Source organism: Daphnia pulex, chromosome 5 (genome assembly GCF_021134715.1).
Source record: "Daphnia pulex isolate KAP4 chromosome 5, ASM2113471v1".
Lineage (NCBI taxonomy): Eukaryota > Metazoa > Arthropoda > Branchiopoda > Diplostraca > Daphniidae > Daphnia > Daphnia pulex.
In genome coordinates this window covers 3,441,629-3,467,172 of record NC_060021.1, presented here as the reverse complement: position 1 = coordinate 3,467,172, position 25,544 = coordinate 3,441,629, and the positions used below count along the sequence as shown (strand labels likewise).

Sequence of the window (25,544 nt, the reverse complement as noted above, 5' to 3'; positions counted from 1 at the left end):
TACAAGTCCCTATTTGGAATATTTGGCATAAAAAATTACAAACTACTTTAATTTACGCAGCCAACTTGGGAAAAAATGTGTCCGGGCCAGTACTTATGACGAATGGATCTGTGGCCCGAAACTCTAACCACTATACCATTTATTAGTCAAATCCAATTAAATTTTTGATAATCAAGGTGCTAACGAGGACTTCGGATATATTATCCTCAACTTCTTTCAGACAGTGTAGAGTATTGAACAAAATAAATTTTCCAATTAAATTAAGTTTTTGAAATATACTTCAAAAATATAGTTGAATTTTTTTAACCCATAATGAAACAGGTAATAGAAATGAAATTTATAATAAAACCACATGATAAAACGTTAATAACTGATTATATCTCACGTTACAATATAAATATGAACGCATTTGATCAGACTTTTTTTCCAGTAAATAATTTTTTCACTAGGGACTTTAAGCCAAATATTTCCGTGGCGCCCGCAATCGTTAACACGATCATGGCGGACAGATATCCTAGTATTAGACTAAGGGGTTCATTATTTCTGTATGTTCCAGTAATTCTCTTATGTCAAACGTGAAAAAAAACCTAAAATTATGAACGTTTGACGGTTTCCAGTCTTTGGAAATACAAGAAAAAAAGGAATCCGAGAAAATTAGGGAAAACTCGGGAAAATGGGAAAAATAGGGAAAAACGAGAAAAACGAGAAAAATGAGAAAAATGGGAAAAATAAGAAAAATCGGGGAAAAATGAGAAATCACCGGAAATGTCGGAAATGTCAGGAAAAATGTTTTCTCAGTTTTCTCATTTTTCCCAAATTGCAATTGCGAAAAGAGTGGGAAACCCCTTGTTGTTTTAAATTTTCTGTCATGTGAGTAGCATCTTTCTTTCATCTTTCTTTGTTTTCTAGACTTGTGTGTGTGTGTATGTGCATGTGTGTATTTTGACTCATCGGCCTACGAAATAGTCAATCGCCTAATGATCGACTGGATCACCCAGTTATCTCCTACTGTTCCCTTTCTGATCGCCTATTCAACCTAGGCACTATCTAAACATTGATAGAAATACTATCCATGCAAATCTCGATCTCAGTCTATTGAATTTTAAACCGAAAAAGAGCTCCCGAAACAACTTCTCGCTTATGCCTCCCAAATGACCAAATAACCGGATTCATGATTCATTTGAGCCACCAATTAAGGCGTGATTTAAGCGGCCCAGGAGATGGAAGAAGCTCAATATAAACCCAACTTAAAATTATGGACAGCGGCCTCCCTTTGATAGATCTTTAAGCGTGGATTGCTACGTCGGAGAAGGCCACGACAAGCAGAATGAGTCGTTTGGTTCAGGCGAGCCTACAGCTGTGGGGCCGGGTGTTTGCCCATGTTTAAAAAAAATGCCGAGAGTCTGTCGTCCATTTTACGGATCCCAGAGTTGACTACCTTTTTGGGGTTGATAGCTGCTTCACAAACAGTAAGGAGGCCCGCGAGATCCATTTCACCGCACTTTTAAAAAAACCTTGCCGATTATCGGACAAATTATTCCCAAAAAACGGGAATCCAGATTCAGATATTTTTACTACCAAAAAAGAGGCAGTGAAGGGTACCGCTAATCGGTAATTTAGGTTATAATTTTTTACTGCGTATACATACCAAATTAAATGTTAAAAACGTACATAATAGCTCCTAAGGCATTGATAAAGATTCTAATTGATGATTCTAATGCACAATAAAGATAAATTAATGTAAAAAGGGAAAAAAAATTTCTCCTCTATGATTTGAACCTATCAATTCCCAAACTAGTATTCTAACTACTGCACCATGAATTGATATTTTTATATTGAATTTGAACTGACAAATTGCAAGAAAGGTTGCTTCATTGTTTCTTGAATTGGTTTACGTATTATTGAAAATTAAAAACTTTTTTTTCTATAAGCGTATAATTTATACCACAAGAATTCATTCTTTAAAATATTGGTTTCACAAAATTTATATTAGTCCAACATTTTTCTAAGTCCCATTTGACAAAATTTTTTGTCCAATATTCTGTAAATGGTATTTATAGTTGTAGTAGGCCTATACATAGTCGCATACATAGTTGTAGATAGTGTAATGTTAATTAACAGCATATGGCAAAGCCATTAACAAGTTCTACCACTTGTTGATGCGTTCACCATGTGTGTATTCCTAATTAATTTAGCATGCATGGCTACTATCAGTTAAGACCTTCTTCAGACCTTCAGAAGATCTTCAAGAGCCCCATATATAAACCAGGCGTTCGATCCATTTGTTGGTCGCTTGTAAGTCGCTTGTAGTAGTATCACAGTTGTCGTCGTGATTGTCATTCATCATCGTTTTGGGCTACCTAATACACTGTGTTAGTCAAACCTCTTGTTGACTCCAACTCTTATTGTAATAAGCCATCATCAGAATAGCATTCAATAAAAGTATAAATAACTTAGTAGCTCATCATAATGCACTCTCATTCTTTTTCAAAGATCGGATGTAAGCGAGTACGTTTCATTTCAGAACGTTTCGATAGGAACAGCTTCAATCAATAAGTATCAGTATCAGCAGAATATCGGATGATTAAAATACCGAAAAACGTATCTTTCAACAATAGTCGTAAGCCAGTTGAAAACTGTCTTAAATGAAAAATTCAGTGCCTATTGTTAAGTCGGACTTTTTGCTAAATGCCTTCCTTGAGCAATAGTCTTGAACGTGAAAAAACATTTCTTTGTAACGAAATTTCTGCCGATTTCTGCTTAAGAGGTTATTATTACTTACTTATTACTGCAGTACTAACGTAAGTTTTCATTGTCAATTCTAAAAAAATTGCACTCTTGTCAATTACCTACCTTGATCAAACAGTGTCTTGGGTAAAAACAAATATATTCTAGCTTGGCAACGTTGCCTATGCTTAACCCAAACCGAGGGAAGCTATAGTGGAAAGTGGAATTTAGACCTAAGTGAAAAAAGTTGTAGTCACAACCGCCAGATGTCACCAGTCGTTGAGCAGTTATTTTATCAGTTTTCATTATTTACGGGAGAAGTAATTAAGTTAATGCATTTTTTTTTTGTTCTGGTCGCCCCCGCATGTGTTTTGTCTAATTTTTAAGACCAAAAAATTAAAAAAAATAAAGGTAACCCAAAACGATGGGAACCTAAAAGGCTATAATGGAAAGTGGAATTTAAACCTAAGGTGAAAAAAATGTAGTCGCAACCGCCAGATGTCACCAGTCGTTAAGCAATTATGTTAACAGTTTTTTCATTGTTTACGGGTGATCTAATTAAGTAAATGAAATTATTTTTGTTCTGGTCGCACCGCTTTTTTTTTGTCTAATTTTTAAGACAAAAAAGTCTGAAATGTGTTGTAAAACGCCCGAGCTGTGGTGCGGGACAAACATACATACATAAATACAAAGTGAAATGGTTTTTATTTTTCTGCGTATGCGATTATTAGCTTCGCCCTTCGGGCTCGTAATTATAAGGTAAAGTAAATGCATTTGAGACTAACTTTAAATATTGAAATTGTCAGAAAACAAGATATATTCATAGTCGTACAAATGAAAGTGTAGCCTACGCCCAAAATTCAAATCAACTATAAGCTTATAAGGTCAGTATGATTTGATATGTCCGATGATGAAATTGAAAATGACATTTTCTAAATTCTAGTTTTCCTGGGAGTTTCCATTTTTAATAAAGGGCGAAACTAACTGATATGATTGAGCTACTGAATAATTCATTGAGTAGAAAGTAAAACAGTTACGAAAATAATTTGTTGTGAGCAATCGGTTGCTATGAATACAAAACATACATAGTTGTCAAGCATAAACAGAAACACATTCGAGTAAACGCCTGTTGGCATATATAGTCTGTTTTCTTAGCTGCTCCAGTGTATTGGCTGCTCTCACTGAGACATCACATGTGTAATTTCAGTTTTACAGGTAGTTTTGTATATCAAAATAATTATTTCTCCATTTTCCATCAGCATAATATAGAAAATCTCGCCAAACCATACTTATCAAAAAACAAAAAATAAAAAGTTCGCCAAAAATTTCTATCTGCCATAACATATAGTACAGTTAGCGTATGGGGTTCACTAATGTTGAAAAAAAAAACAAAATAGCCGTCGTAAAGAGGGACTAACGATGAAACGTGTGTGGCCAATCATCTTCACGATTCTTTGTAATGCCGAAGATATAGTCGACGGAGGTCTGCTTGATACCTTCTGTCACCCAACGACACCTTTTATTACTCCCCTCGACGGAAAACATCTTCGCTTGATTGGAACTTCAGTAAGTCGTTTCCTTATTTATCCAGATTACGATTTTTTCAATGAGTTATTTGCAATTTTTCCGCGAACATGAAAGCTCGAGGGAATTTTGGATTTGAAAAGAAATTTGAGTGGCCATGTCGTCCAATCTGCTGGACCCGTTTCTCTTGCACTTGAGTGGCTTTCCCGTCGCTACAATTTTAGGTAAAATAAAAAATAAAAAGAGACCATTCTGCAATTCAAAGTTTGCCTTTCCCTTTAGATATTCGTACATTCCAATGTTCGGAAGTTTTTTTGTAGATGACTTGCCTACCCAACGTGGTGGACTGAGCTTTTTACGTCAAGGGGTTAACTCTTTTTTACATGAAACAGCATGATATTTTTATTGCTAGAGATTGCAAATTTTATTTTGACAAAACAAGTTTGTATTTATGCAGGATGCGGACATGTTTCCCGGTGCTATAATTGGAACACTAAGCCGATTCAAAGATGCAGATTTTTCAACACCGTGGATCTCTAGTCCTTTCAGTATACTCATACCCATACCCAAGTCTTCTACAAACATTGCCGCTTTGATTGATCCCATGAGAACTAAAGTATTAAATACATAAAATCCTGTGCAATTCATCAACAATATTCATGGTTATTTCTTCTGAGATGCGATTGATTATTGTTCGTTTCATTTATTTAGGTTTGGATTTGCATTGGTCTTTCAGTACCAACCGTCATTGCAAGTCTGTATGGTTTGAGCAGATGTATTGTTGACTTGAACAAACGAATAGATTCGAAAAAAATAGAGCAAAATTCACGTGGAAGTTTTCAAATAATCAATTACGTAATTTGCGTCCTTCTTTGTCAAGGTTTGGAATTGATATTAACAACGTATCCTAGAAATAATGCTACGACGATTTAATATGCCATTTTTGTATTGATAATTTAGGTGCATATTGCAGAAATAAACAACTAGCGATTCGTTTAGCAGCAGCTGCTTGGTGTCTGGCTTGTTTTGTTCTCGTTCAAGCATACAGTTCGACGCTAATCGCTTCCATCACATCACCCAATAATAAGCCCATAATTAATTCAATAAATGATTTTCCCAATGTTCCTGATCTAAAAATGACAGTTAATAGAAACCTCGGAGCAGATTTACTGTTTCAGGCAAGTCGGTTCGCTAAATGTAATCCATTGCAATTTTTTATGTTTTTTTTTTAATTTTTTTAGCAAAGTAATTTCGGTATTTTTAAGAAACTTGGCGATTCATTAAGGGACGATCCAAGTCTTCGTTGCAATCAAACTGAACATTGTCTTGACAAAGTTCGTTCTGGAAGTCATGTGTTCGTTCACGTAAGTAGGCAAAAAATGGAATTCGAATATAAATTGTAATGAAAATGAAATTTGTTTTTTGTAACAAAAGGCATTAATGGTTATCCAAAAAATAATTACCATGGATCGAGAGCAGGCAGGATCATGTCATTTTACAGTAGCTGCAGAAACCTTTTGGTCAAGTCATCTTTATTTCTTGTTCCCAAAAAAGAGTCCCTACATTGAAACTGTTAATCGAGGGTAAAAAATTAACCTTCCTCCGTGGTTTATACTTCAATAATAAGCTTGATTTTGTATTAAATTACCAGAATATTAAAGATGCAAGAAAATGGATTGTTGTTAAAATGGAAAGAAATTTTCAACCCTAAGACGGCAGAATGTTTATTGAAGAAATATCTGAAGAACAAAAGAAAACCTCAAATTAGTGTAAAAAATCTGACAAGTGTGTTTATACTTTTGATATTTGGAATTTGTGTTTCATTAATTGTGTTTTTTCTCGAACTGATTTGCCACGGTCGCAGCTTCAATTCTTGTTGTTAAATTTCTCACGTTTAGTTATATTAGTTTTTTTGGTATTTTGGTTTGAATCGGTTTATCATCTATTTGGATTCTACCAACCAAATTACCCCCTTCTTTTGTACGATTTCTCACCTTTAGATTAAAATTTATACAGAGCCTACCTAAAGTTTTGGAACGCGCGAGTGAAACTTTATGGAAAAAGGCGTTTTTCTCGGCGTTCAAAAAAAAAATTTTGTTGGAATGCGACCAATTTGTTTTTTTTACGTAGACATTAGGAATATGATAAAGCAATTTTTTTTAGATTTTTTCATTCACGGGAATAGTAGGTTTTTTAACGAGCCATAAGTTTTGGAATGCTCCGTAGAGTTATATGTAAATTAGGCAACTTTAAAGGATTCTAACTTGTAACGGGTGAAACTAGAACGACGCGGAAAGCTTTAAAAATTAAAACGATGAGCTTTATAAAGTTAATATAGATAGTGGGTGTACAACGAAATAGAAAATCAAATTTGACTTTTTCCCATTAATTTTCTGTGTTCACCCACTATGTCCTACGCGAATTAAAAAATAAAGTTGAATAAAGAGAAAAATAATGATAAGTTGTTTGTACAACTTTAATGAACTCATGAATTATATTTAACATATTTATTATTTTTGTTTTTTTCGCTGTTAGTTCTCTCGTGGGTTGAAGCAGGTATTTAACACATCATTATTATACATTGAATTTTTTTGTATTAACAATGAGTCAACAACTCATGCCGTTTGGGGGTTTTGGGGGTTTTAATTTTTTGGGAAATATTGACTGAAGCATCGCAGCCAGTCCCCCAAATAAATTATTTTTCGAAATTTTGCGGAACCCAAATGGTGAAATTCGGAATTTTCTATCTGTTATAGTTATTTTTAATTGTTAAATAAAGTAATTTAATAGCCGAGATGAAAAATTTCCCTGCTTTTTCTTGTGAATAAGATTCGAAATTCAATAAATTTCGGAGAAAATGGTGACCCCAGAGTCCATTCCCCGAGTTTTAGATCCCAGAGCCCGAACCCAGAGTTTTAGTGACGTCCGCTTGCCCAGCAGTGATCGATCACTATATCCAATTTTTTCACTTTGCCCGTGTCTCCGTGACAACGGATATGTTTCAACATTAATTTCTTCTCCCATCTCAGAAATAAGCTTAAGTAATAACAAGATTGGCCGAGTTCTCTAGCCATATAATTCCCCACTCAAACTTGATAAAGTTGAAAGAGAAATAAAGATAAAGCTGAATTTTAGAAAAATTATAGGTATGACATTATTTCATGTTTCCACATTTTATTTTTTGGTTCAATCATCCTATTTGAAGAATAATTATGCACTTATATATCTGGACACTACAAATATTTTTTTATTTTTTTATTGTCTCAGTAGTGGTCAAATCTCAACTAAAACTCACAGCAAGACAAATATGGTTTGTGATATGCGCAATAGATATCATTAAGTATACATTGAATATGTAACTCTATGATTGCCACAGTGATTTCCTGTTCCACAACGACATGAAATTGCTAATAATTATCAATTGTGTAGTTTCACTTGGCAAAAGGAAGATGTACAATCTTTTGAAAAAAAAAACAGAAAAGGTGGGCGAAAAAATTTAATTCGTATCCATGGCAATAGGGCTGTAAAATAAAAAAACATCATATTTTAGATTTCTTTGGTATTTGAAAAATTAAAAATCAATAACTTACAAACATATAAAAAGCTTTCAATATCGCTGAACACCATGGCAGTCACGAAGTAACGATGATGCGATTATTGCCATTCGTTCTTTTTACTTTTCTTTGTAGTATCAATGCAAAAAAAGTCGGTGACGTGTTGCTTCGTGATGCTTTGCCTCAGCAGGAAATGAATCCACTTAACGGGAAGCATCTTCGCTTAATTGCTAGTCCAGTAAGACATGTTTGATAAAGCCATACAATGCTTGTTGAATTACTTATTTAGTTTTTTGGAACGTGTAAAGCTTCCGGGTATTTACGAAGTGAAAAGAAATTCGACTGGCCATGTCGTCCAGACTGCGGGACCCGTTTCTCTCGCCCTTGAGTGGCTTTCTCTTCGCTACAATTTCACGTATAATTTCGCCAATTGTATATTTTATTTGGCAGAGAATCAGATTCCTTATAATGCATTTTTCATGTAGATATTCATACATCCCAATGACTGGACCTAATATGATCGTAGATGATTTGCCAAATCAACGAGGAGGAATGACTTTCTTACGTCAAGGAGTTAACTCTCATTTAACATCATTAAAGTTACAAAATAAAAAAATTACATCCAACATATTCTACATTTTTCATTTCAGGAGGCTGAATTGTATCTCGGGGCTTTAGTCGAATCAGTAGAGAGATTTAAAAATGCAGATTTTTCATCTCCGTGGTTGTCCGGTTCTTTTAGTATCCTTATACCAATCCCTAATGCTTCTACTAACATTGGCGCTTTGATTCAGCCCATGAGAACCGAGGTAAGAAAAGAATCTATTTATAACATCTAATACCACCTTACTACATTAATACAAATTTTCACCAAACAATTTCAGGTGTGGATTTACATTTGTCTATCAGTACCGACAGTCATGGCAAGTCTTTTAGGTTTGAGCAAGTGTATTATCGCCATGAATAAACGAATGAGATGTAAGCCATCGCGAATGAATTTCAGAGACAGTTTTCAAATAATCGACTACGTCATCGGCGTTCTTCTTTCCCAAGGTACACAATTAATGTTACGATTCGGACTTATCAAAAAATAAGAAATGATGTGAAGTTATCGGATGGCATTTATTCTAATAAGGTGCATATTGCGGAAATAGACAACTAGCAATTCGTTTAGCTGCTGCGGCGTGGTGTCTGGGATGTTTCGTTCTTGTTCAAGCCTACAGCTCAACACTCATCGCGTTCATAACGTCACCCAATAATAAACCTATAATCAATTCGGTGTACGATATTCCAAATGTCCCTGGTCTAAAAATCACAGTCAATAGAAATCTTGGAGCAGATTTATTGCTTAGGGCAAGTATTTTTTAGTTGATTTTTAAATTTGTATTTCACCCATTTTTGTATTAACATTTGTTTCATCTGGTGAATAGCAAAACAATTTCAGCATTTTCAGGAAACTTGGAGATTCATTGAGAGAAGACCCAAACCTTCGTTGCAACAGAACAGAACTTTGTCTTGATAAAGTTCGATCTGGAAACTATGTTTACATTCACGTAAGTTGTTAAAGAGCAAGGGGTTCCTGACTAGTTTTTTGGTTGTTTTCTTGACCGGAGAAGTCCTTGACCGAGAAAATGAAAAAATCCGTAACAATTTGTAATAAATTTTTGAAAACCCGGAAAAAACCTCCAGAAGTCTCGAAAAATTTCTTATGGTTCACTTAAAAGAAGAGTCGGGAACCTTGGCAAAGAGATTATGTTAGCACTATTAAAACTCTGTGTTAGGAACTTAAGTAGACATTCACATAATTTTGCAAAAAATCATATTATGCAGTACCTACCTGAAGCATAGGTAGGGAAGAAGTGCACTAGTTGGCTCATTTTTGGGGGGTTTTCATATGCAATATTGCAAAACGAAACTTGTTTTGAATGGTAATTGTATTAATGTGATTTCCCATGTGCTTCTCTCGTCCATACCTATACTTCTGGTATGTACTTTTGCCTTTAAGTTCTGTAGGTTCGCATGATTCAAAATGTTTTTCTGTTCACAAATTATAAAAAAGAACTTGTTGTTTATTTCTGTTTCGTCAAACAGGGAAAACCGGTCATCCAGAACATTATCGCCATGGATCGAGAGCAGACAGGATTGTGCCACTTTACTATGGCTTCAGAAACCTTTTGGCCGGGCCATCTTCATTTCTTCTTGCCAAAAAATAGCTCTTATACAGAAACTATTAATCGAGGGTATAAAATTATGTTCTATCTATATGTAACCAATCAAATAATTAACACCAGTTGCTGTTATATTACCAGCATATTAAGGATGCAGGAAACTGGTCTATTGGGAAAATGGGTAGCAACATTCAACCCTGAAGCGAAGGAATGTTTATCGAAGAATAATATCAAGAAAACCGGAAAACCTCAAATTAGTCTAAAAAATCTGACAAGCGCTTTTTCTCTTTTGATATTTGGAATATGTGTCTCATTTATAGTTTTTTTGGTCGAATTGACTTTTCGCTTTTGCCACTTTAATTCTCCTCATTAGTTCTCACGTGTAGCTATAACAGATTTAGCAAAAAAAAAATTTTTAGCGGTTGGGATGACGGCTCAATTCCGTCCGTATCTCTAGGAGTATGTTATAGTATAGGCCTAGTTGCTAAGCCGTCTATTTATAGGCGTTTGTGTTTGATTACTCTTTAATGAACAGCATTAATATATAGTGGAGTCAAGAAAATTTTCAATCGGGGACAAATTACATCAAGAGATTTTTTCATGGATTTTGTTCTTTGTAGTAATATTTATGTGTATTCCAAACCCTCCTTAGAATATTAATATTTGCTGTTAAAATAATGCAATCGAAAATGTTAAACTTAGAAAAATTAGTATGATGTAATAAATACACGGATAAAGGCACGGATAGAAGTTTACAAGGGACCTTATGGTGGACAGTCCCTCCGTAAATTTATTCCTAGGGATGTATTTTTTCTAAAATATTTCTATTTGTCTACAAAAATAGCTAAGATACCAATGTATAAGATATCTTTTATCATTATTAAGTTATTCAGATATTAAATAAAGCCGATTCCGCCACCGCATACACAACCAAACGCAATTTGTATGCGGCGGTGGCTGGATGAACCTATATTCCCATCAATGAAATGCCAAAAGATAAAGATTCTAAAAGGAGACCTTTAGAACTCACCGATATGCTTCCGGCAACTCAAACAAATTAATTTCCTTTTAGTTTTTATTACAAAATGACAATCTATTCAAATTTTTCATGCCAGTCTGCGTAAAAGTATCGTACACGGCCGTACATCGCATGCAGGAGACACTTTTACTCAACAATTCGACCATTTTACTCATTTCGTTCCATACAGTTGACTTATCCAAAAAAAAGATAGTCGATTATCCTTCCTTCAGTAAAGTGTTTTTCATGCGCTTGGTGCGCTTCGTTATTCAAATTTCTAAATTATGTTTTTGGAATATTTTTTATTTGATAGGCCAATCGTTTCATGTGGCACGCGATACTGGGCATCGCAAGTTCTCCCTTCAGACTTGGTAACTTTAGACACGAAGCCTAACTTTTGCCTAGAGATGAGACAGAAGCGGAATTATGTCAAGCATATTGCCTTATAGAGAAGAACGGGGCAATTGAGGTAGTGTGTAAGTTGGCACCGGTTTTCGTCCTCTTGCGATCGAAGGATTGCATTTTAAAAATTACCAGTTATAGTTTTTAATAATGCGCATCTTTAAAAAAAATACGGAAATAGTCCATGTAGTATGGATACAGCAAATAATAATTTTTTCGCCCTTAAATCGTGTCGTCCATTTCGTTTTCTTTTTTCTTTTGTGGACTTCCCTAGTTAACTTAAAATTTATGAAAAATAAGTTTCTGAAAGGAAATTCTTTCTTCTTTCAGAAACCAATTTTATTTATTTTTATTAACAAAATAATTGCTTGAAAACGCAATAATAACAAAGAAACCTTTTCTCGGGGCAACTTGTGTTGCTGGGTTAGAGATGGGAGGGAAATTTTTCGGAAAATTTAGTTGATGACGCCATCGCCAGGTGTTCTTTTAGACCGTAAGAATAACAGGGGCCGTACTACCCCGCGTACATGAGCATGTCCCCCCCCCCGAATCAACCCACCCTCCTTCATTTTCAAAGCGCTTTTGGTTTCAAACAAAGCAAATTGTCAGAAACTAAAAATACGCTTTTAATTATTTCTTCTTTTTTTTAAGCCTAGCTGGGATAAAAAATATTGAAAAATAAAAAAAAATGGGGGCTCAAAAACAAAAAAAGCGCCAACTAGTACAACTCTCCCCTATGCAGACAGGTACAATACAATGTTTTATTTTACGCGGATTCAACATTTATTCTGAGAATATATGCCTTTGTCCTTTAAATCAGTTCTATAAATCTAGGAAATACTACAAAAGTATGAGAGAATTCCTTGAGCTTTGCATCGAATTCGTTTCAAATACGCTATATCCATCCTAATAAGCAAACTCGGTGTGACGTCCAGCAGCTCTAAAAATGCCCTAATGGCAAAGCAAAATTTGAAAACCAGCTAGGCTTAAGAAGTGTTCTTTTAAATTCAAGAATCGTAAAATAGTTTATTTAAGATAAGCTATTACATTTAAAAATATTCTAATTTCTACCAAAATAGCTATGACTAATAGTCATTTTTATATAATAAATGTTTTCCAATTTATGCATCGGATCACGACCTTTAAAGGTCATTTTACCATTCCCAAATGGTTATTATGTGATTTCGGTAAGGCGGGGCTTCTCAGCGCTCATATCTTATGTCTCAATCATTAAATTGATTTAATAGTTTCAAATAAAACAAAAACACTCCCCACCTTCATGAATGATCCCACTAACTAGCCGCGCATGATTAATATAGTACATGGTAGTTTTCAAGACTGTTATATTTTTCTTTACAACATCATAATTTTCCCCCTCTTGGTCTTTAGAAAACGGGGTCTTTCGTCGCATTTGTGGAAAATGATGTTGTGATTTTCATGGGAAATAATTGGATGGGATGATGGGAGTGGCTAATGACGTATCACAGTTCTTTATTGGACAAGGATTTGATGGTTGTTCCGTCCAAAAGTTGTTGTTTTTTAGAATGGGCTGTATATTGCAATTTTCCATGGTAATTTCCCCCAAAACTTTTTTATCCCGTAAATGATTTATCTTATTTCATAACAACAAATTTCCCGCACTTATCTCACTTGATTCTCTTTTACTCTTGCTCCCTACTAATTGTCTCGGCAGTATGGATACTTACGAAACATTAAAAAACAACATATCGCGTTGTTGTAAAATTCACCGAAAAATCACATCAAACCACCCACCCTGGCAGCACACTCACATCCATCGTATATCATATGGATGTCTTCATGTCTAAATCGAATGTTATCTAGCTTCAACATAAATTGGATATTACATGGATACTCAATTTACTACGGCCTTATGCTATCTTCGAATAGATGTACCATAGATATACGTTTCTCATACGATCACGGACATCCATTTGTGACTAGAAATCAGACGCTTAACAGACAGACGTGACATGACGTCTGTGAGATGTCCAAATTATCTTTCCACGGGATAGATGAGGACGACAAGGACTTTAACTTTCCATAATTTTAACTGCTAATATTAATTATTGCGTTGTCAAGTAGTGTTAAAACTTTTGATCTTACAACATGCTCATGACACACCAGTTTTTCAAAGAGACAAAGAGCTTATCTCTGCAGTCGCCATTGTTTCAACTGACTTCAACGACTAACCACGCTGCTCGCTAACCAGCAATCGTGCTCAGTGTATTTTTAAGAATTGGCGTCCTTTTTTTCCAAATAATGGCATAAAAAATTATACTAAGTTTAAAGTTAACGCATTGTTTGCATGTGATAGATGGATTTAAGAGTTTTGTATTTATTTTTTCATGTTTAGAATGATGGTAAATTCTACATCGTTGATCTGGAGACCCAAGGTGGGCTTTGCGTTGCAGTTATACCTGACTTCTGGTTGCGTGACACCAACTTTTGCTATTATCCCGCCAAACGTGAAGATATCGCTTGTGCAAAGAGAGAGCAGCCTAACTCGACTTGGTAAAACTACAGATGTGTGTACAGAGAACTATTCGGTAAACATTTGTTGTTTGGCGACTGGTCATTGAATTAATTTGTGCATACCAATTTCAATTCTTCATTCAGACACATACAGTCAAGCACGAGACAAGGTGTCTAGGGCATATAATTCAGATATCAACACCACTTCTGAATCTAATGGAAATCGCTTAGAAAGACGGAAAAGGATCAAGAAAGTTCGTGCTTTATACTCCCCCACACCTAATCAATTTCCAGTACAGAGGTGACTTCGAATGCATGAGTCCTTCAAGTGTCCCACCTATGCCTAATGGACTGACTGAAACTTTTAATCGCTCAAGTAGGAGAACACTTTCATTTTTCTGTTTAAAATGTCTATTATTTTCTTAAATTTGTACAGTGGTCCAGTCTAGTTTGGCACCATCAACACAAAGTCAAGTTGAAAGTCCAGGCTTTTACTCGTCAGTCAACATTATGGAAAATCATTATGAGAAAACTTCTGACAGCGGGGAACCTATCGAACTGCATACCAGCCACTGGAACTGCTTCTTGTGCCAGCAATCAAGAATGGCGAGTTCATACGATTGGTCTTTGGCCCTTATTTAGCATATGATGTGCCCAATCATCTTAGTGGCTCGTCCGACGTCGACCCACGATGTAAGTATTCTAATTATACTCAAGTCACTGTTGTGGCATTGTCCCGTTGCTACGTTTTAATTTATGATCTCTTTTTCAGTACTGTGAGTGCAACATTGGATTGAATTAAGAATTAAAATCTCGTTAACTAGTTGTTCGGAAAATTTACCTCAAATCTAAGCGACAACTGTCCTGATTCTGAGCAAATGAGTTTGTTCTACATGTTTTCTCTCGTCAATTTTCAGATAGACAGGTGATAAAATTATTCGTGTTCCATAGTTGAAAACCTAGACATCTGTCATAATCCTTTTTGTTTTCAGACCTTTGCCTTGATCCAGATACATCTGTCAACATAGAATAATTGTCATCAAGTCAATTTGCACAGTTGTATGATGCGCAGCCATCTAAATAATTATGTTACACTACATCACTCGACCCGTCCCTAAGCTATGCTGTCGCCAATCAATTTAGATTTTAGAGATGATGTAGTTGTGTCAATTCATTTAATAAACAAGTTTCTTGAATTCAGTTTGCTTCTTTATTCGTTACTTCATTGGGGAGGCGAATAATGGTTCGGAATAAATTCAAAACAAGTCCATATTCAATCTAAAGAAAACGGGAATGAGGATGTATTCTGGACACAAAAAATATGTCTAAAAATATACTCATGGTGATATCCATCAGCTGTCCACAAAAAGATTTGCTATAGAGCGACATTTGAAAACGGCTGTAAGCCGTACCCATTTGGATGTCTTACAGCGCGACATTAGTATAGACATACACAATCCTATGGACGTCGGGTTAAGATATCTCACTCGGCTGATAGATGGGCGACGTACATCCTATGGATAGAGGCGTGCTACCGAGGTTAATACTTGCAAATATTAACCACGGGAAAATCTGTAGGGAAACGCGGTGGGTGTTTTTTTACATGCCTAGTCAACCGCAACGTCAACATTGAATTGTCCATAAAGATGGGCGCCGAATCATTCTTGAAGGCTTACCGACACTTTGTGGCAGGAAGCCCGAAAAAATCGATAGCGGCAAAAACTGAACTAATTTTGTCAAGCAAGAGTACAAAGAAGAGTGGAGCAAGGAGCGGTCCGGTTGGCCTATAAACTTTTTGGTGAGCTGGCAACCAGTTTCAGCCGGTTTTTGGTAGAAGAAGACGAACTGAGAGAAGCTCTTGATCAGATGGCATGAACTGGAGAAATAAACAAGAAGATGGCCGAAACAAGAGTTAGATGGACATTTTCTCCCCTGTCGGCACCGCATTTTGGAGTGGTGTGCATCGCACAACCGGCCAATATAGCCCTGCGTATCGTATTGCGTTAAACTTTATCCGAAGAGGTTTGAATCACGTTATTGGTCGAAGTAGAGGCCATGCTTAACGCCCGTTCTCATCATCTCACTCATCTGAGTGTTGACCGATGATCCCCGAGACGACAGTTCAATGGCGCCCAATAATTTCCTGCTACTTTTGGCCCACCAACACGTACTAACCGACGTTATTGAGTATTCCAGCAGCTTGTTGCGGTGAAGATATCTAGCTTTATAAGCATTAACTGAATCCTTCTGGCGGTGATGACTACTCCAGTGGACGAATAAACAAATCGATAGTGGAGTCTTTGCATTTCCCATATAGTCATTCCATGAATCAAGGGAGACGACACTGTACGAGCTGTACGAGTCCGCACAGAGAATGGGGAATACCAGAGACCGGTTGTGAAGCAGCGTTTATTGAATACAGTGGAAGAGGAAAATCTCGAAAAATTGGTGGACGGTGTTTGGGATGAGAAAGACCCGTAAGAACGATCGGGCAACGCCCGGTTGCCAAGGTGCAACGCAATAGACTGATTTATCGCCAGAGTAAAAGCGATGTTATAAAAAAATCTAATGTAAAAATAATAAAACAGCTAAATCAGTATCTAACGTTTGCCGTCTATTACATTCTCAGGAAATTCAGTAAGGTATTAATAATTAATGGTGATCGAACACAAATTTATATAAACTATGAATGTGAACAAAAAAACACCAAAATATTAGTATATGGTTGGACAGTATACCATAAAAATTCGTCTCCATGAGATATAGAGGGAATCGAGCCGTCACCCTCGATGACCACATTGTCTCTCCATTGAACTATAGGGCTGTTTGACATCTTTTTTCGCATTTTTTGCCATCGCGGCAACGCAGCAGTTGACCAGAGAATCTGACTGCTACAAGAGCCCGCCTCACCTTGTCTGGCTTTGTCAGACCAGTTTACCAAGGTTAGATGACGTCAGACAAAATCAGAAAAATTCGACTGAAATGTAAATTCGAATCAAATGCGAAAAAAGATGTGGAACAGTACTTTATCAGAGCCATTAAGGGGGAGGTCTTTCAAGAGATTTGCCTTTGGGTTGCGGCACGGTTTTTCCGAGTTCCATTCTTTCCCATCCTCCTACGTTTGAACATCTATGCTTTCCTCTGCTGCCATCTCAGGGCGCAAGTGGAAATTGTTCCAAAACAGGCCTGTAAAATGTATATATACCTAACATTTTCAGCGTCTTACATCAGTCGGTGGGTATAGTGGCTAATAAGTCGTATTACGAACCAAGATTATAGAGGTTCGAATCTCAACATGCACATTTTTTTTACTTCTCTTATTATTTTAACAAAATTGAAGCTCTTAAAAAATAATACATTATTACTGTGATTTACGCATCTGCGGCAAACCATTGAAAATATAGTTCTTAAAACACTTGCGCAGTGTGCAATCTACAAAGTTTGGCAGCATTGCTCGTAGTTCATCACAAAACCACAAGATGCAGCAGAGGAAAGCATAGCTGTTTTTTTCTGATTCCATGGGCTTATGGACGCCGTCTTATGGGGTTGAAAACCCTCCCCCTTAATGGCTCTACCTATATGTGGTGCAACTGGTGCATCTAACGAGAAGAAGTGAAGTGGCGAAGATGATATATCAGTTCGACAACTAAAGTAAGTATTGAAACGCAGATCCCAAATAATAACAGGGTAAAAGCGCTTGTCAGATTTTTTAAACTAATTCGAGGTTTTCCGGATTCCTTTACGTTGTATTTTAATGAACATTTCGTCGCTTCCGGATTGAATGTTTCTATCGACTTTCCCAATATTCCAGTTTCCTGCATCCTTAGAATACTGTTGATAAATATTAGTTCATTATTTGACTATTGTGTATAAAGAAAGCTCATTTTATACCCTCTATTAATAGTTTCTGTGTATGGACTTTTCTTTGGCAAGAAAAAATAAAGATGGCCTGGCCAAAAGTATTCTTTAGTCATTGTAAAATGGCACGACCCTGTCTTCTCTCGATCCATGGCAATAATTTTCTGGACGACCGGTTTTCCCTGCTTGCCGACGAAACAGGAACTGGAAAGTAAATTCATGTGGCTAACAAAAAATAATCTTTATTTAACTAACGTGAATGTAAACATGATCCCCAGATCGAACTTTATCAAGGCAAAGCTCCGTTTTATTTCAACGAAGACTCGGGTCTTCTCTCAATGAATCACCAAGTTTCCTGAAAATACTGAAATTGGTTTGCTATACACGAGGGGATAAAAAATATTGCAAATTAAAAAAAGTGACTCAATCAAAAAAATCCCAAAGCAAGGGTAATTAACTTACCAGCAGCCTTAAATCTGCTGCGAAGTTTCTATTGACTGTAATTTTAAGACCTGGGACTTTTTGAATATCGTACACTGAATTGATGATAGGTTTATTATTGGGTGACGTGATGAAAGCAATCAGCGTTGAACTGTAAGCTTGAACAAGAACGAAACAAGCTAGACACCAGGCAGCCGCTGCAAAACGAATTGCTAGTTGTCTATTTCCGCAATATGCACCTTGTCAATTACACAAAAAAACGTCATTAAAATATCGTCACGTTATTTTTCATATTTGATGTGTCCAAATTATTGTAAGATAAACTTCGATAAACTTGTAACCTTGTGAAAGAAGGACGCAGATGACGTAGTCGATTATTTGAAAGCTTCCTCTGAAATCCATTTCCGATGGCTTTGATCCCATTCGTTTGTTTAGATAGACAATACCTTTGCTCAAACCAAACAGACTTGCCATGACGGCTGGTACTGATAGACAAACGCAAATCCATACCTGAAAAGATGTGGTTACAACAACATTAGTTTTGTATTGTTAATTCGGGTGAATGTGATTAGGTTTACAGTACCTACCGGCGAAATTGATACAGTGTACCAATTTCGCCCGCTTTTAGCATGGTGTCTTATGGCGCTACGCGATTTTATTTTTTATTTTTTAATTAGCAACCTAGTTGCTGTAGTCTTAAGATTTTTTGAGGGGGGTTCGAAACATAACTGGAAACATTAAAAATATGCGCCACCCCTTTATGTACATTTCCCTACCCCCTGGAATTGGCGCCAACTGTATCCATTTCGCCGAGCGAAAGTTGGGGCAGTTGCCGTGCTTTTCTAATGTCACTGCAAAAAAGGGCCCTGTTTTTTTATCCTACAAAATTAGCGCTAGACTTACGCCCTTCTAGTTTTTAGCAAAAGATGAAGGATAAGTTCATCTTCATTTTAAGTATTTCAATTAGTTTTTTTTATTAGTTATTTAGAAAAAAACGGCAAAATTTTCCTTGAATAATAAGTCTCTCTAGTGGTAGGCATAGCAACTTCTTGTTCAGCAACGGGAAATTTTGCCGTCTTTTGCCTTTCGGCCCTAAGGGCAAAAAAAGGGGATATAGTCATATAGGCAGCACGAAAAAGGGTGGGGTCCGTTTTAAAGTGAGGGGAGCTAATCTCAACTTTGAAGTGAGATTACGAAGGAAATTATTATTTAAAAAAAAATACCATGAGAATCAGCGTTAAAAACTGATTCTAATGATATTTATTTAAAATGAATCCCTTATTCATGCAAGGACCCTATTGGTACACTGTAGGGGAGGCCAGACCCATATAGGACACTGTACCACGTTAGACACGGTCGGTAAAAATAGTAAAAATGATTCAAGAAATCCAATTTTTCTACAGTTTATTCTTAGTAGTGTAAGCATTAACTGTTAGGGGCTATAAGTTTCATGAAAATCTCATGGTTATTTCCTGAAATATTCAAGAAATAAAAAAACACGGGAAAAATGCGCAAATTTTTTCCTCACTAACGGTGCAATTTTGTCCAAGTTTGACGGGTTAAGTAAAATCTGTTCACATAAAAACATAGGCTAGTCATTTGGCTACAGTATTCACCCACATTTTTATTTATAAGTATGATAGTTTAGACGATATTCACATTTTAGTGGACGGTCTCTCGGGGTAATTTGGGAAAGGGAAATTTTCCTATCTTAACGAGAGACTTCAGCGCCACCTACATTTTTTCCTTATCTCGCCCCATATAAAAGTTGTAATTCTTTCCCTATCACAAAACTTTTTCAGTTTTAAAGATATCATTTTCAAAATTTGTTTGGGGTTTAACTAAATTACCATCTACATTTCCTGATTTTTTCATAATTTTGTATTCATCCTATCCCTCTTTTAATATCCTGTCTAACATGGTACAGGCGTCTGTCCAATATTACCCCGGCCTGGTAAAAAAACACGAAAAAATTCAAACCTCAATAACTTTATACTTTTTTTAAAAGGTACTTAACTGAAAAAATCATGGGTGTGCGGAAACTATTTTCGCGTGATTTTGCAAAAATGTTTTCCCTTTCACGTAAGGGGATGGGAGATATGGGGAAAAACCGGTCCAATATGGGTCCGGTCTCCCCTACCAATTTCGCCAGTAGGTACTGTATATATGTATAAAGTATACGCTACTTCGGTGCTCATGGGTTGGACCAAAGCGCCAATGTTAGTAGAAGAATTGGGAATCGGGATGAGGATACTAAAAGAACCGGACATCCACGGAGATGAAACATCTGCATCTTTAAATCGCTCTGATGTTACCACTAAAGCCCCGAGATACAACTCAGCGTCCTAAAATGACAATTAAGAATGGTTCAAACGTGAGATTGCTTTATTAGCTAATAAAAATTATTCATGCTATATTTGTGTGTTAAAGTAGAGTACCCGTTGACGTAAGAAAGTCATTCCTCCTCGCTGATTTGGCAAATCATCTACGACCATATTAGGTCCAGTCATGGGTATGTATGAATATCTATAGGGAGTAATTAAAGATGAAAACAAATGCATCACAGTATGATTCCTTGCCAAATTAAGAACATAATAACCGCTATAATTACGTGAAATTGTAGCGAAGAGAAAGCCAGTCAAGTGCGAGAGAAACGGGTCCCCCAGACTGGACGGCATGACTTTTTCTATTCATCGTCGAAAATTCCTGGAAGCTTATTCATTTACATGTCACAAAAAAATAAAAAAATAAGTAATTAAACCAGCATAGACTACATTATAAACTTTTTACTGGAGAAGCAATTAAGCGAAGATGTTTTCGGTTTAGGGGATTTGACTCCTGGTGAGGTAACGCTTCACTTGGCCCAACAACGACTAGTTCTGCGTTGAACCGGCCAATGAACATGAAGAGGACGAATGGTAATCGCCTCATCGCGTTGCTGCTCCGTGGCTGCTATTGGTAGGTTCAGCAATAGTGAAGGCCTTTTTATATGTTTTAAATAACTGCATTGATTTTTACTTTAAAAAAAGCAGCGAAAATAATTGTAGATGGTTTGTTATTGTTTTTTTGTTTTTTTTTCGTAGCCTATTATAGAGCTTAATCGCCATGGAAACGATTTTTTTTTTAAATCAGCTCGAATTTTTCCCCCTAAATATATTTCCTAACTGTTTCAGCTAATTCTAGTATGAAATTTTTAAGCTAGGGTTTCGCCCGGGTATTATTATTTTTATAACCTTTGAGGTTCAACTTAGCTTAGATTTTTATCATTTTTCTATAATAATTACTGACATATAATATACATTTCGAATAAATTATATGATTGGAGATTAGATGAAGATATTGTTTGAACTACGAAATAGTCAAAACAAATTTTGAACTAATTACGAAACCAAATAAAAACTAGGCATAAATTTATAATTAATTTCATTTATAGAATCAAGATTTAAAAATTTTTGAAAATGTATTTTTTTAATTAAAAATGGTTTATTTTAGTTCTTCATTAGTTTTATTCACCAGTCTATGTGAAGAATTATGAACATAACTATAATACGATCAAATATTTAATAATTATTAATATATCAGAAGATGCCAGATCCGGAGAGCCAGCGACCATAAATAAGTAAGTGCAGCAAATATGATTTTAGAAGTAAATGGATGGGTGACCCTGCATACAGAGGGAAATCGCGCGCAAAGAATCTTTTTCTCTTAGTTCTACTTTAGCGTGAAAATTTCAAGCTAACCTCAATCTAAGATTCCCAGCTAGAAAAAAAAAGCTAAAACTACCCTAAAATTCCCAATGTGAAATTTAAAAATTTTGACTTGAAAATTTCTAGCTAAAACCACCTAACTTCGTAGCTAATTCTAGCACAGAATTAGCTAAAAGTTTCGTACGGGTGCTATTGGTAGGTTCAGCAATAGTGGAGGCCTTTTTATATGTTTTAAATAACTGCATTGATTTTTACTTTAAAAAAAGCAGCGAAAATAATTGTAGATGGTTTGTTATTGTTTTTTTTTTGTTTTTTTTTCGTAGCCTATTATAGAGCTTAATCGCCATGGAAACGATTTTTTTAAAACCCAAACAGAAGGTTATTCCATTCTTGAAAAATTTGTCTTCTTTTGCCCAACTGTAGGCCTATAGGTAACAATTATTACAAAATTGGCTGTATTTTCGTTTGTGATTCTTTTGTTATAATCTTTTCCTGTCGTCATAGTAACACAAAATCTCCTGTGGAAATTAGACGTAATTAAAGTGATGCATTCAATTTCATTCAACGCCATGATCTTTATATTGCATAGTTGACATAGCATATTCATCGGGTTGTGCGTCTGAGTTTAGATTTGAGCATTACCAAGTACCGGAATGATTTTCAAAAATATTTAAAAAATGCAAGCAATAATTTATATGGCGTCCAGATAGTTATTGCATGTCGATTGATAAAACATAATCAATTGCAACATAAACAATGAGGAGTAACGCGACGAATAAAATGAAAACCGTTCTATGTTTCCTGCAAAAACTATCCCCAGGATTGAGAGGTAAATTATGGCTAGAGAAATCGGTCAATCTCGTTACTATGCCTATTTCACAGTAAACATTCAATCGCGAAACATTCAATCGCGAAACATTCAATCGCGATCGTTTGTTGCTTGCATACATTATATGTTTCTTTTCTTTCTTGAATTTTTATTGATTGAGTGGATCGAGATGAGATACACAAAAAATAATAGGTTTTGAAGAGAGGAGTTAAGTTTAAACTTAATAACTATGATTACAATGCTTGGCGAGTCCTTCAATTTCTTTTGCTGATGGTGTGATTTTTTTAGATTTATTACATGACATTAATTTAAACAACTAAAAAATATACAAAGTTGACAAATATTCGCATCCAACTGGCGGTTTTCGCCTTCGGCCCCACAATACAATTGCTGTTAAGCACGTACAAAATAGTGGAAAAGAAAGAAAATGATTTCGTCTTACGTAATTTGATGTTTGTTATCGAATAGTAAATTAAAATATTTAATTTGTGGGACTTTCAGCTTAACCATATGACCTTCAGTGATTTGATTCTAATAAACTATTTTTCTTAAAGTTTCATGGTGTAAATGTTAGCACTACAGACTCTGAATATGGAAGTTCGAGTTCAAATCTCGGTGAGACTTCATTCTTTATATCTTTCTTGGAATATCTGTGGGTTTAAAAAATCTACTTGGAACCTAATTTCATTTTAAAGGCGAATTATTTGATTATCTGTGGAATTTTAAATTAATTTTTAAAGATTTTGAAAACGGGGGAGCAGACAAAGTGTCATCGATAGCTTTTCTTGTCCATTAGGCTAGAAAAGAAAAATCTATAATTAAATGAAACAGCCGAGGCAAAATGTTGGCAACAATTCCATTTAAAATTGTAGAGACACCTTCCGACACGCAACATTCAAATTATGATCAATAATGTTTCCATTTTTAAAAATAAAAGATAATCCCAACAAGAAAAAATCTAAACATAAATAATACCGGTGCTAAAGAAAAAAACTAATCAAACAAATTGTTTTCATCAGGTCTTCATTTTGAAATTATTTTGTCTTATTATTTATTATTTATTATAATTTATTATTATTATTATTTATTTATTATTATTATATTGTCTTATTATTTTGCAAAGGGAAATTATTAGCACATCTTGAGGGATAAAGCTTAATTATCTGACGTTTCAGTTTACAAAAATGATGTAAATGGCCAAATGGGATTTTTATTTGCATTTCAAGACAAGACTTGAATGTTTTCCATCATTTGACAGCTCTGCATTAACACAGAAACGGGAAATGGATCTGAGATGGGAACAAAGAGGCTGTTCTGATTTGCTTATCAACCTTATTCACTTTTATGAGAAAAAGGTTATGCTGGGCGTGCCGGAGTAGCCTAGAAAATCGGATTGGGACGAAGGCCGTGAAGGAGGGAAAGGACGTACTTCATTTTCTCTTCTTTTGTTATCAGCTTTTGTCAGTCGAAGTACAGTTCCCGTGATTCCGCGGATTCCGCAGAATGAAAGAATTTGAGAGGCGATCTAGGATTGCTGGTGAAGTCATACCGCCGGTATGCAACTTGAAGAGGTTTGTAGGCGGATTCTATTCCCAGTAAATGAGTCAGACTACCAGCGGAAGCGGGTGCAGCCGATGCGGAGGCGACAATAAGCAAAGTGAAAACGACCTGTTATAGCGCCAAAACATTTCAAATTAAATTGAATAATTTACAAAATATACAAAGCAACTTACGAGGAAACGCATATTGTTTGTGTTAAGAATGGAAACTTGGTTAGCGCAACACACAATTCTGCAATGGATTGCAGGCTTATATATACGTTAGCAATCAGGGCGTTGGTCTGAATTTACTTCCTTGAAAAGAACTACCTTCATCCTTTTCGCCCGTCTTTCGTCGCGCTCATTGCGCAATCAATGATTTCGCAACTGATTCCATCTCGTTAGTTTGCTGCGCACCTTGGCAATCCTCAATATGGAATAATCGTATTTAAATTAGTCTCGAGCGGTCTCGAGAACCATGGTCAAATTTAAAGAAATACTTTCACTGATTTTGTCGCCAACCGGCAGAAATGAAAATATTAAATGCTTATGTAAGAACACATCTTTGCAAGCAAAAAGTTGGAAAACTTTTAAATATGCTCTAATTGAAAACTCGGGTGTGACGGAAATGATCCAAATACATTATAGCCGCTCGTCCTTCATCGATATTTAATAAACTTGTTTTTGTTTTGTTTTCTTGTCTCAATTAGTTTGAAGGAGGATGACCATTACGTAACTAGTAGTGGTGTAGACGTATAGTAGAAGCTGCTGCCAGCGATGCGGTGCTCGACTGGTATGGCCACAATCAATTTAATTCCCTTTTTATTCACGTCAAATACTCAAATGAGAATTGTATTTGGCAGCGGGATTTCGTTAGAGCTCTACGTGGCTATTCGTTTTTCGTCGACGTGTCATTCAACATCTGGTAAGCACGAACAGAAACAGTGACGCTCTGGCTCCAATAATTGCGTGCAGAGTTTTAGAACAACAACAACAGACACTGAAGACACTTGCCATGATATTAGAACGCTCGAAAACATTAGTGCATGGTCGTTTATACATACAGATTTTTACATAGAGACTTACGGATATATAACCGGATATGAGCGAGAAAAGCTTAGCAGGGGGTTTTTTACAGACAGACAGAAGGCTTGCAGGTGTGCTCCGTGTTTTTATCTCTGCAGTCTGCAAAGACAGATTGCAATCTAGCTGCGACTCCGAGTGACTCTGTTGAAATGAATGTTTTTTTTTCCATTTCTAATATATAAGTGTATCGTTTTGTTGT

At 35.8% G+C, this 25,544-nt stretch overlaps 2 protein-coding genes and 3 long non-coding RNA genes across 5 annotated transcripts; 3 read left to right on the top strand and 2 right to left on the bottom strand.

The window, feature by feature from the left end:
* Positions 1-3,829: 3,829 nt before the first annotated feature.
* Positions 3,830-6,666, top strand: LOC124193570 (glutamate receptor ionotropic, kainate glr-3-like). The gene is made up of 8 exons (XM_046587463.1): positions 3,830-4,293; positions 4,369-4,475; positions 4,534-4,618; positions 4,709-4,867; positions 4,963-5,131; positions 5,212-5,615; positions 5,686-5,834; positions 5,903-6,666. The coding sequence occupies exons 1-6, from the start codon at positions 4,147-4,149 to the stop codon at positions 5,481-5,483; spliced, it is 939 nt and encodes a 312-aa protein (XP_046443419.1). The 5' UTR covers positions 3,830-4,146; the 3' UTR covers positions 5,484-5,615; positions 5,686-5,834; positions 5,903-6,666.
* A 1,457-nt stretch (positions 6,667-8,123) lies between these two features.
* Positions 8,124-8,594, top strand: LOC124194116. The gene is made up of 3 exons (XR_006874600.1): positions 8,124-8,220; positions 8,291-8,378; positions 8,456-8,594. It is a non-coding gene; the product is annotated as an uncharacterized LOC124194116 (long non-coding RNA).
* Positions 8,595-9,252: 658 nt separating this feature from the next.
* LOC124194049 lies at positions 9,253-10,146 on the top strand. Its single transcript, XR_006874575.1, has 3 exons — positions 9,253-9,358; positions 9,897-10,045; positions 10,115-10,146. It is a non-coding gene; the product is annotated as an uncharacterized LOC124194049 (long non-coding RNA).
* A 7,864-nt stretch (positions 10,147-18,010) lies between these two features.
* Positions 18,011-18,886, bottom strand: LOC124194023. Its single transcript, XM_046588032.1, has 3 exons — positions 18,527-18,886; positions 18,207-18,424; positions 18,011-18,122 (listed from the first exon to the last, which is right to left on the bottom strand). The coding sequence occupies exons 1-3, from the start codon at positions 18,657-18,659 to the stop codon at positions 18,057-18,059; spliced, it is 417 nt and encodes a 138-aa protein (XP_046443988.1). The 5' UTR covers positions 18,660-18,886; the 3' UTR covers positions 18,011-18,056.
* Positions 18,887-23,911: 5,025 nt separating this feature from the next.
* Positions 23,912-24,990, bottom strand: LOC124193455. The gene is made up of 2 exons (XR_006874268.1): positions 24,455-24,990; positions 23,912-24,389 (listed from the first exon to the last, which is right to left on the bottom strand). It is a non-coding gene; the product is annotated as an uncharacterized LOC124193455 (long non-coding RNA).
* Between the last annotated feature and the right edge of the window lie 554 nt (positions 24,991-25,544).

Excerpts from the sequence above, each read along its gene's own strand:
- LOC124193570 (XM_046587463.1), top strand. The coding sequence starts at position 4,147 with ATGAAACGTGTGTGGCCAATCATCTTCACGATTCTTTGTAATGCCGAA. Across the intron at positions 4,294-4,368 it reads TTCGCTTGATTGGAACTTCA|CTCGAGGGAATTTTGGATTT; the intron begins GTAAGTCGTTTC and ends CGAACATGAAAG. Across the intron at positions 4,476-4,533 it reads TCCCGTCGCTACAATTTTAG|ATATTCGTACATTCCAATGT; the intron begins GTAAAATAAAAA and ends CTTTCCCTTTAG.
- LOC124194023 (XM_046588032.1), bottom strand. The coding sequence starts at position 18,659 with ATGGCAAGTCTGTTTGGTTTGAGCAAAGGTATTGTCTATCTAAACAAA. Across the intron at positions 18,425-18,526 it reads CTGCGTCCTTCTTTCACAAG|GTGCATATTGCGGAAATAGA; the intron begins GTTACAAGTTTA and ends GTAATTGACAAG. Across the intron at positions 18,123-18,206 it reads CAGCAGATTTAAGGCTGCTG|CAAACCAATTTCAGTATTTT; the intron begins GTAAGTTAATTA and ends CCTCGTGTATAG.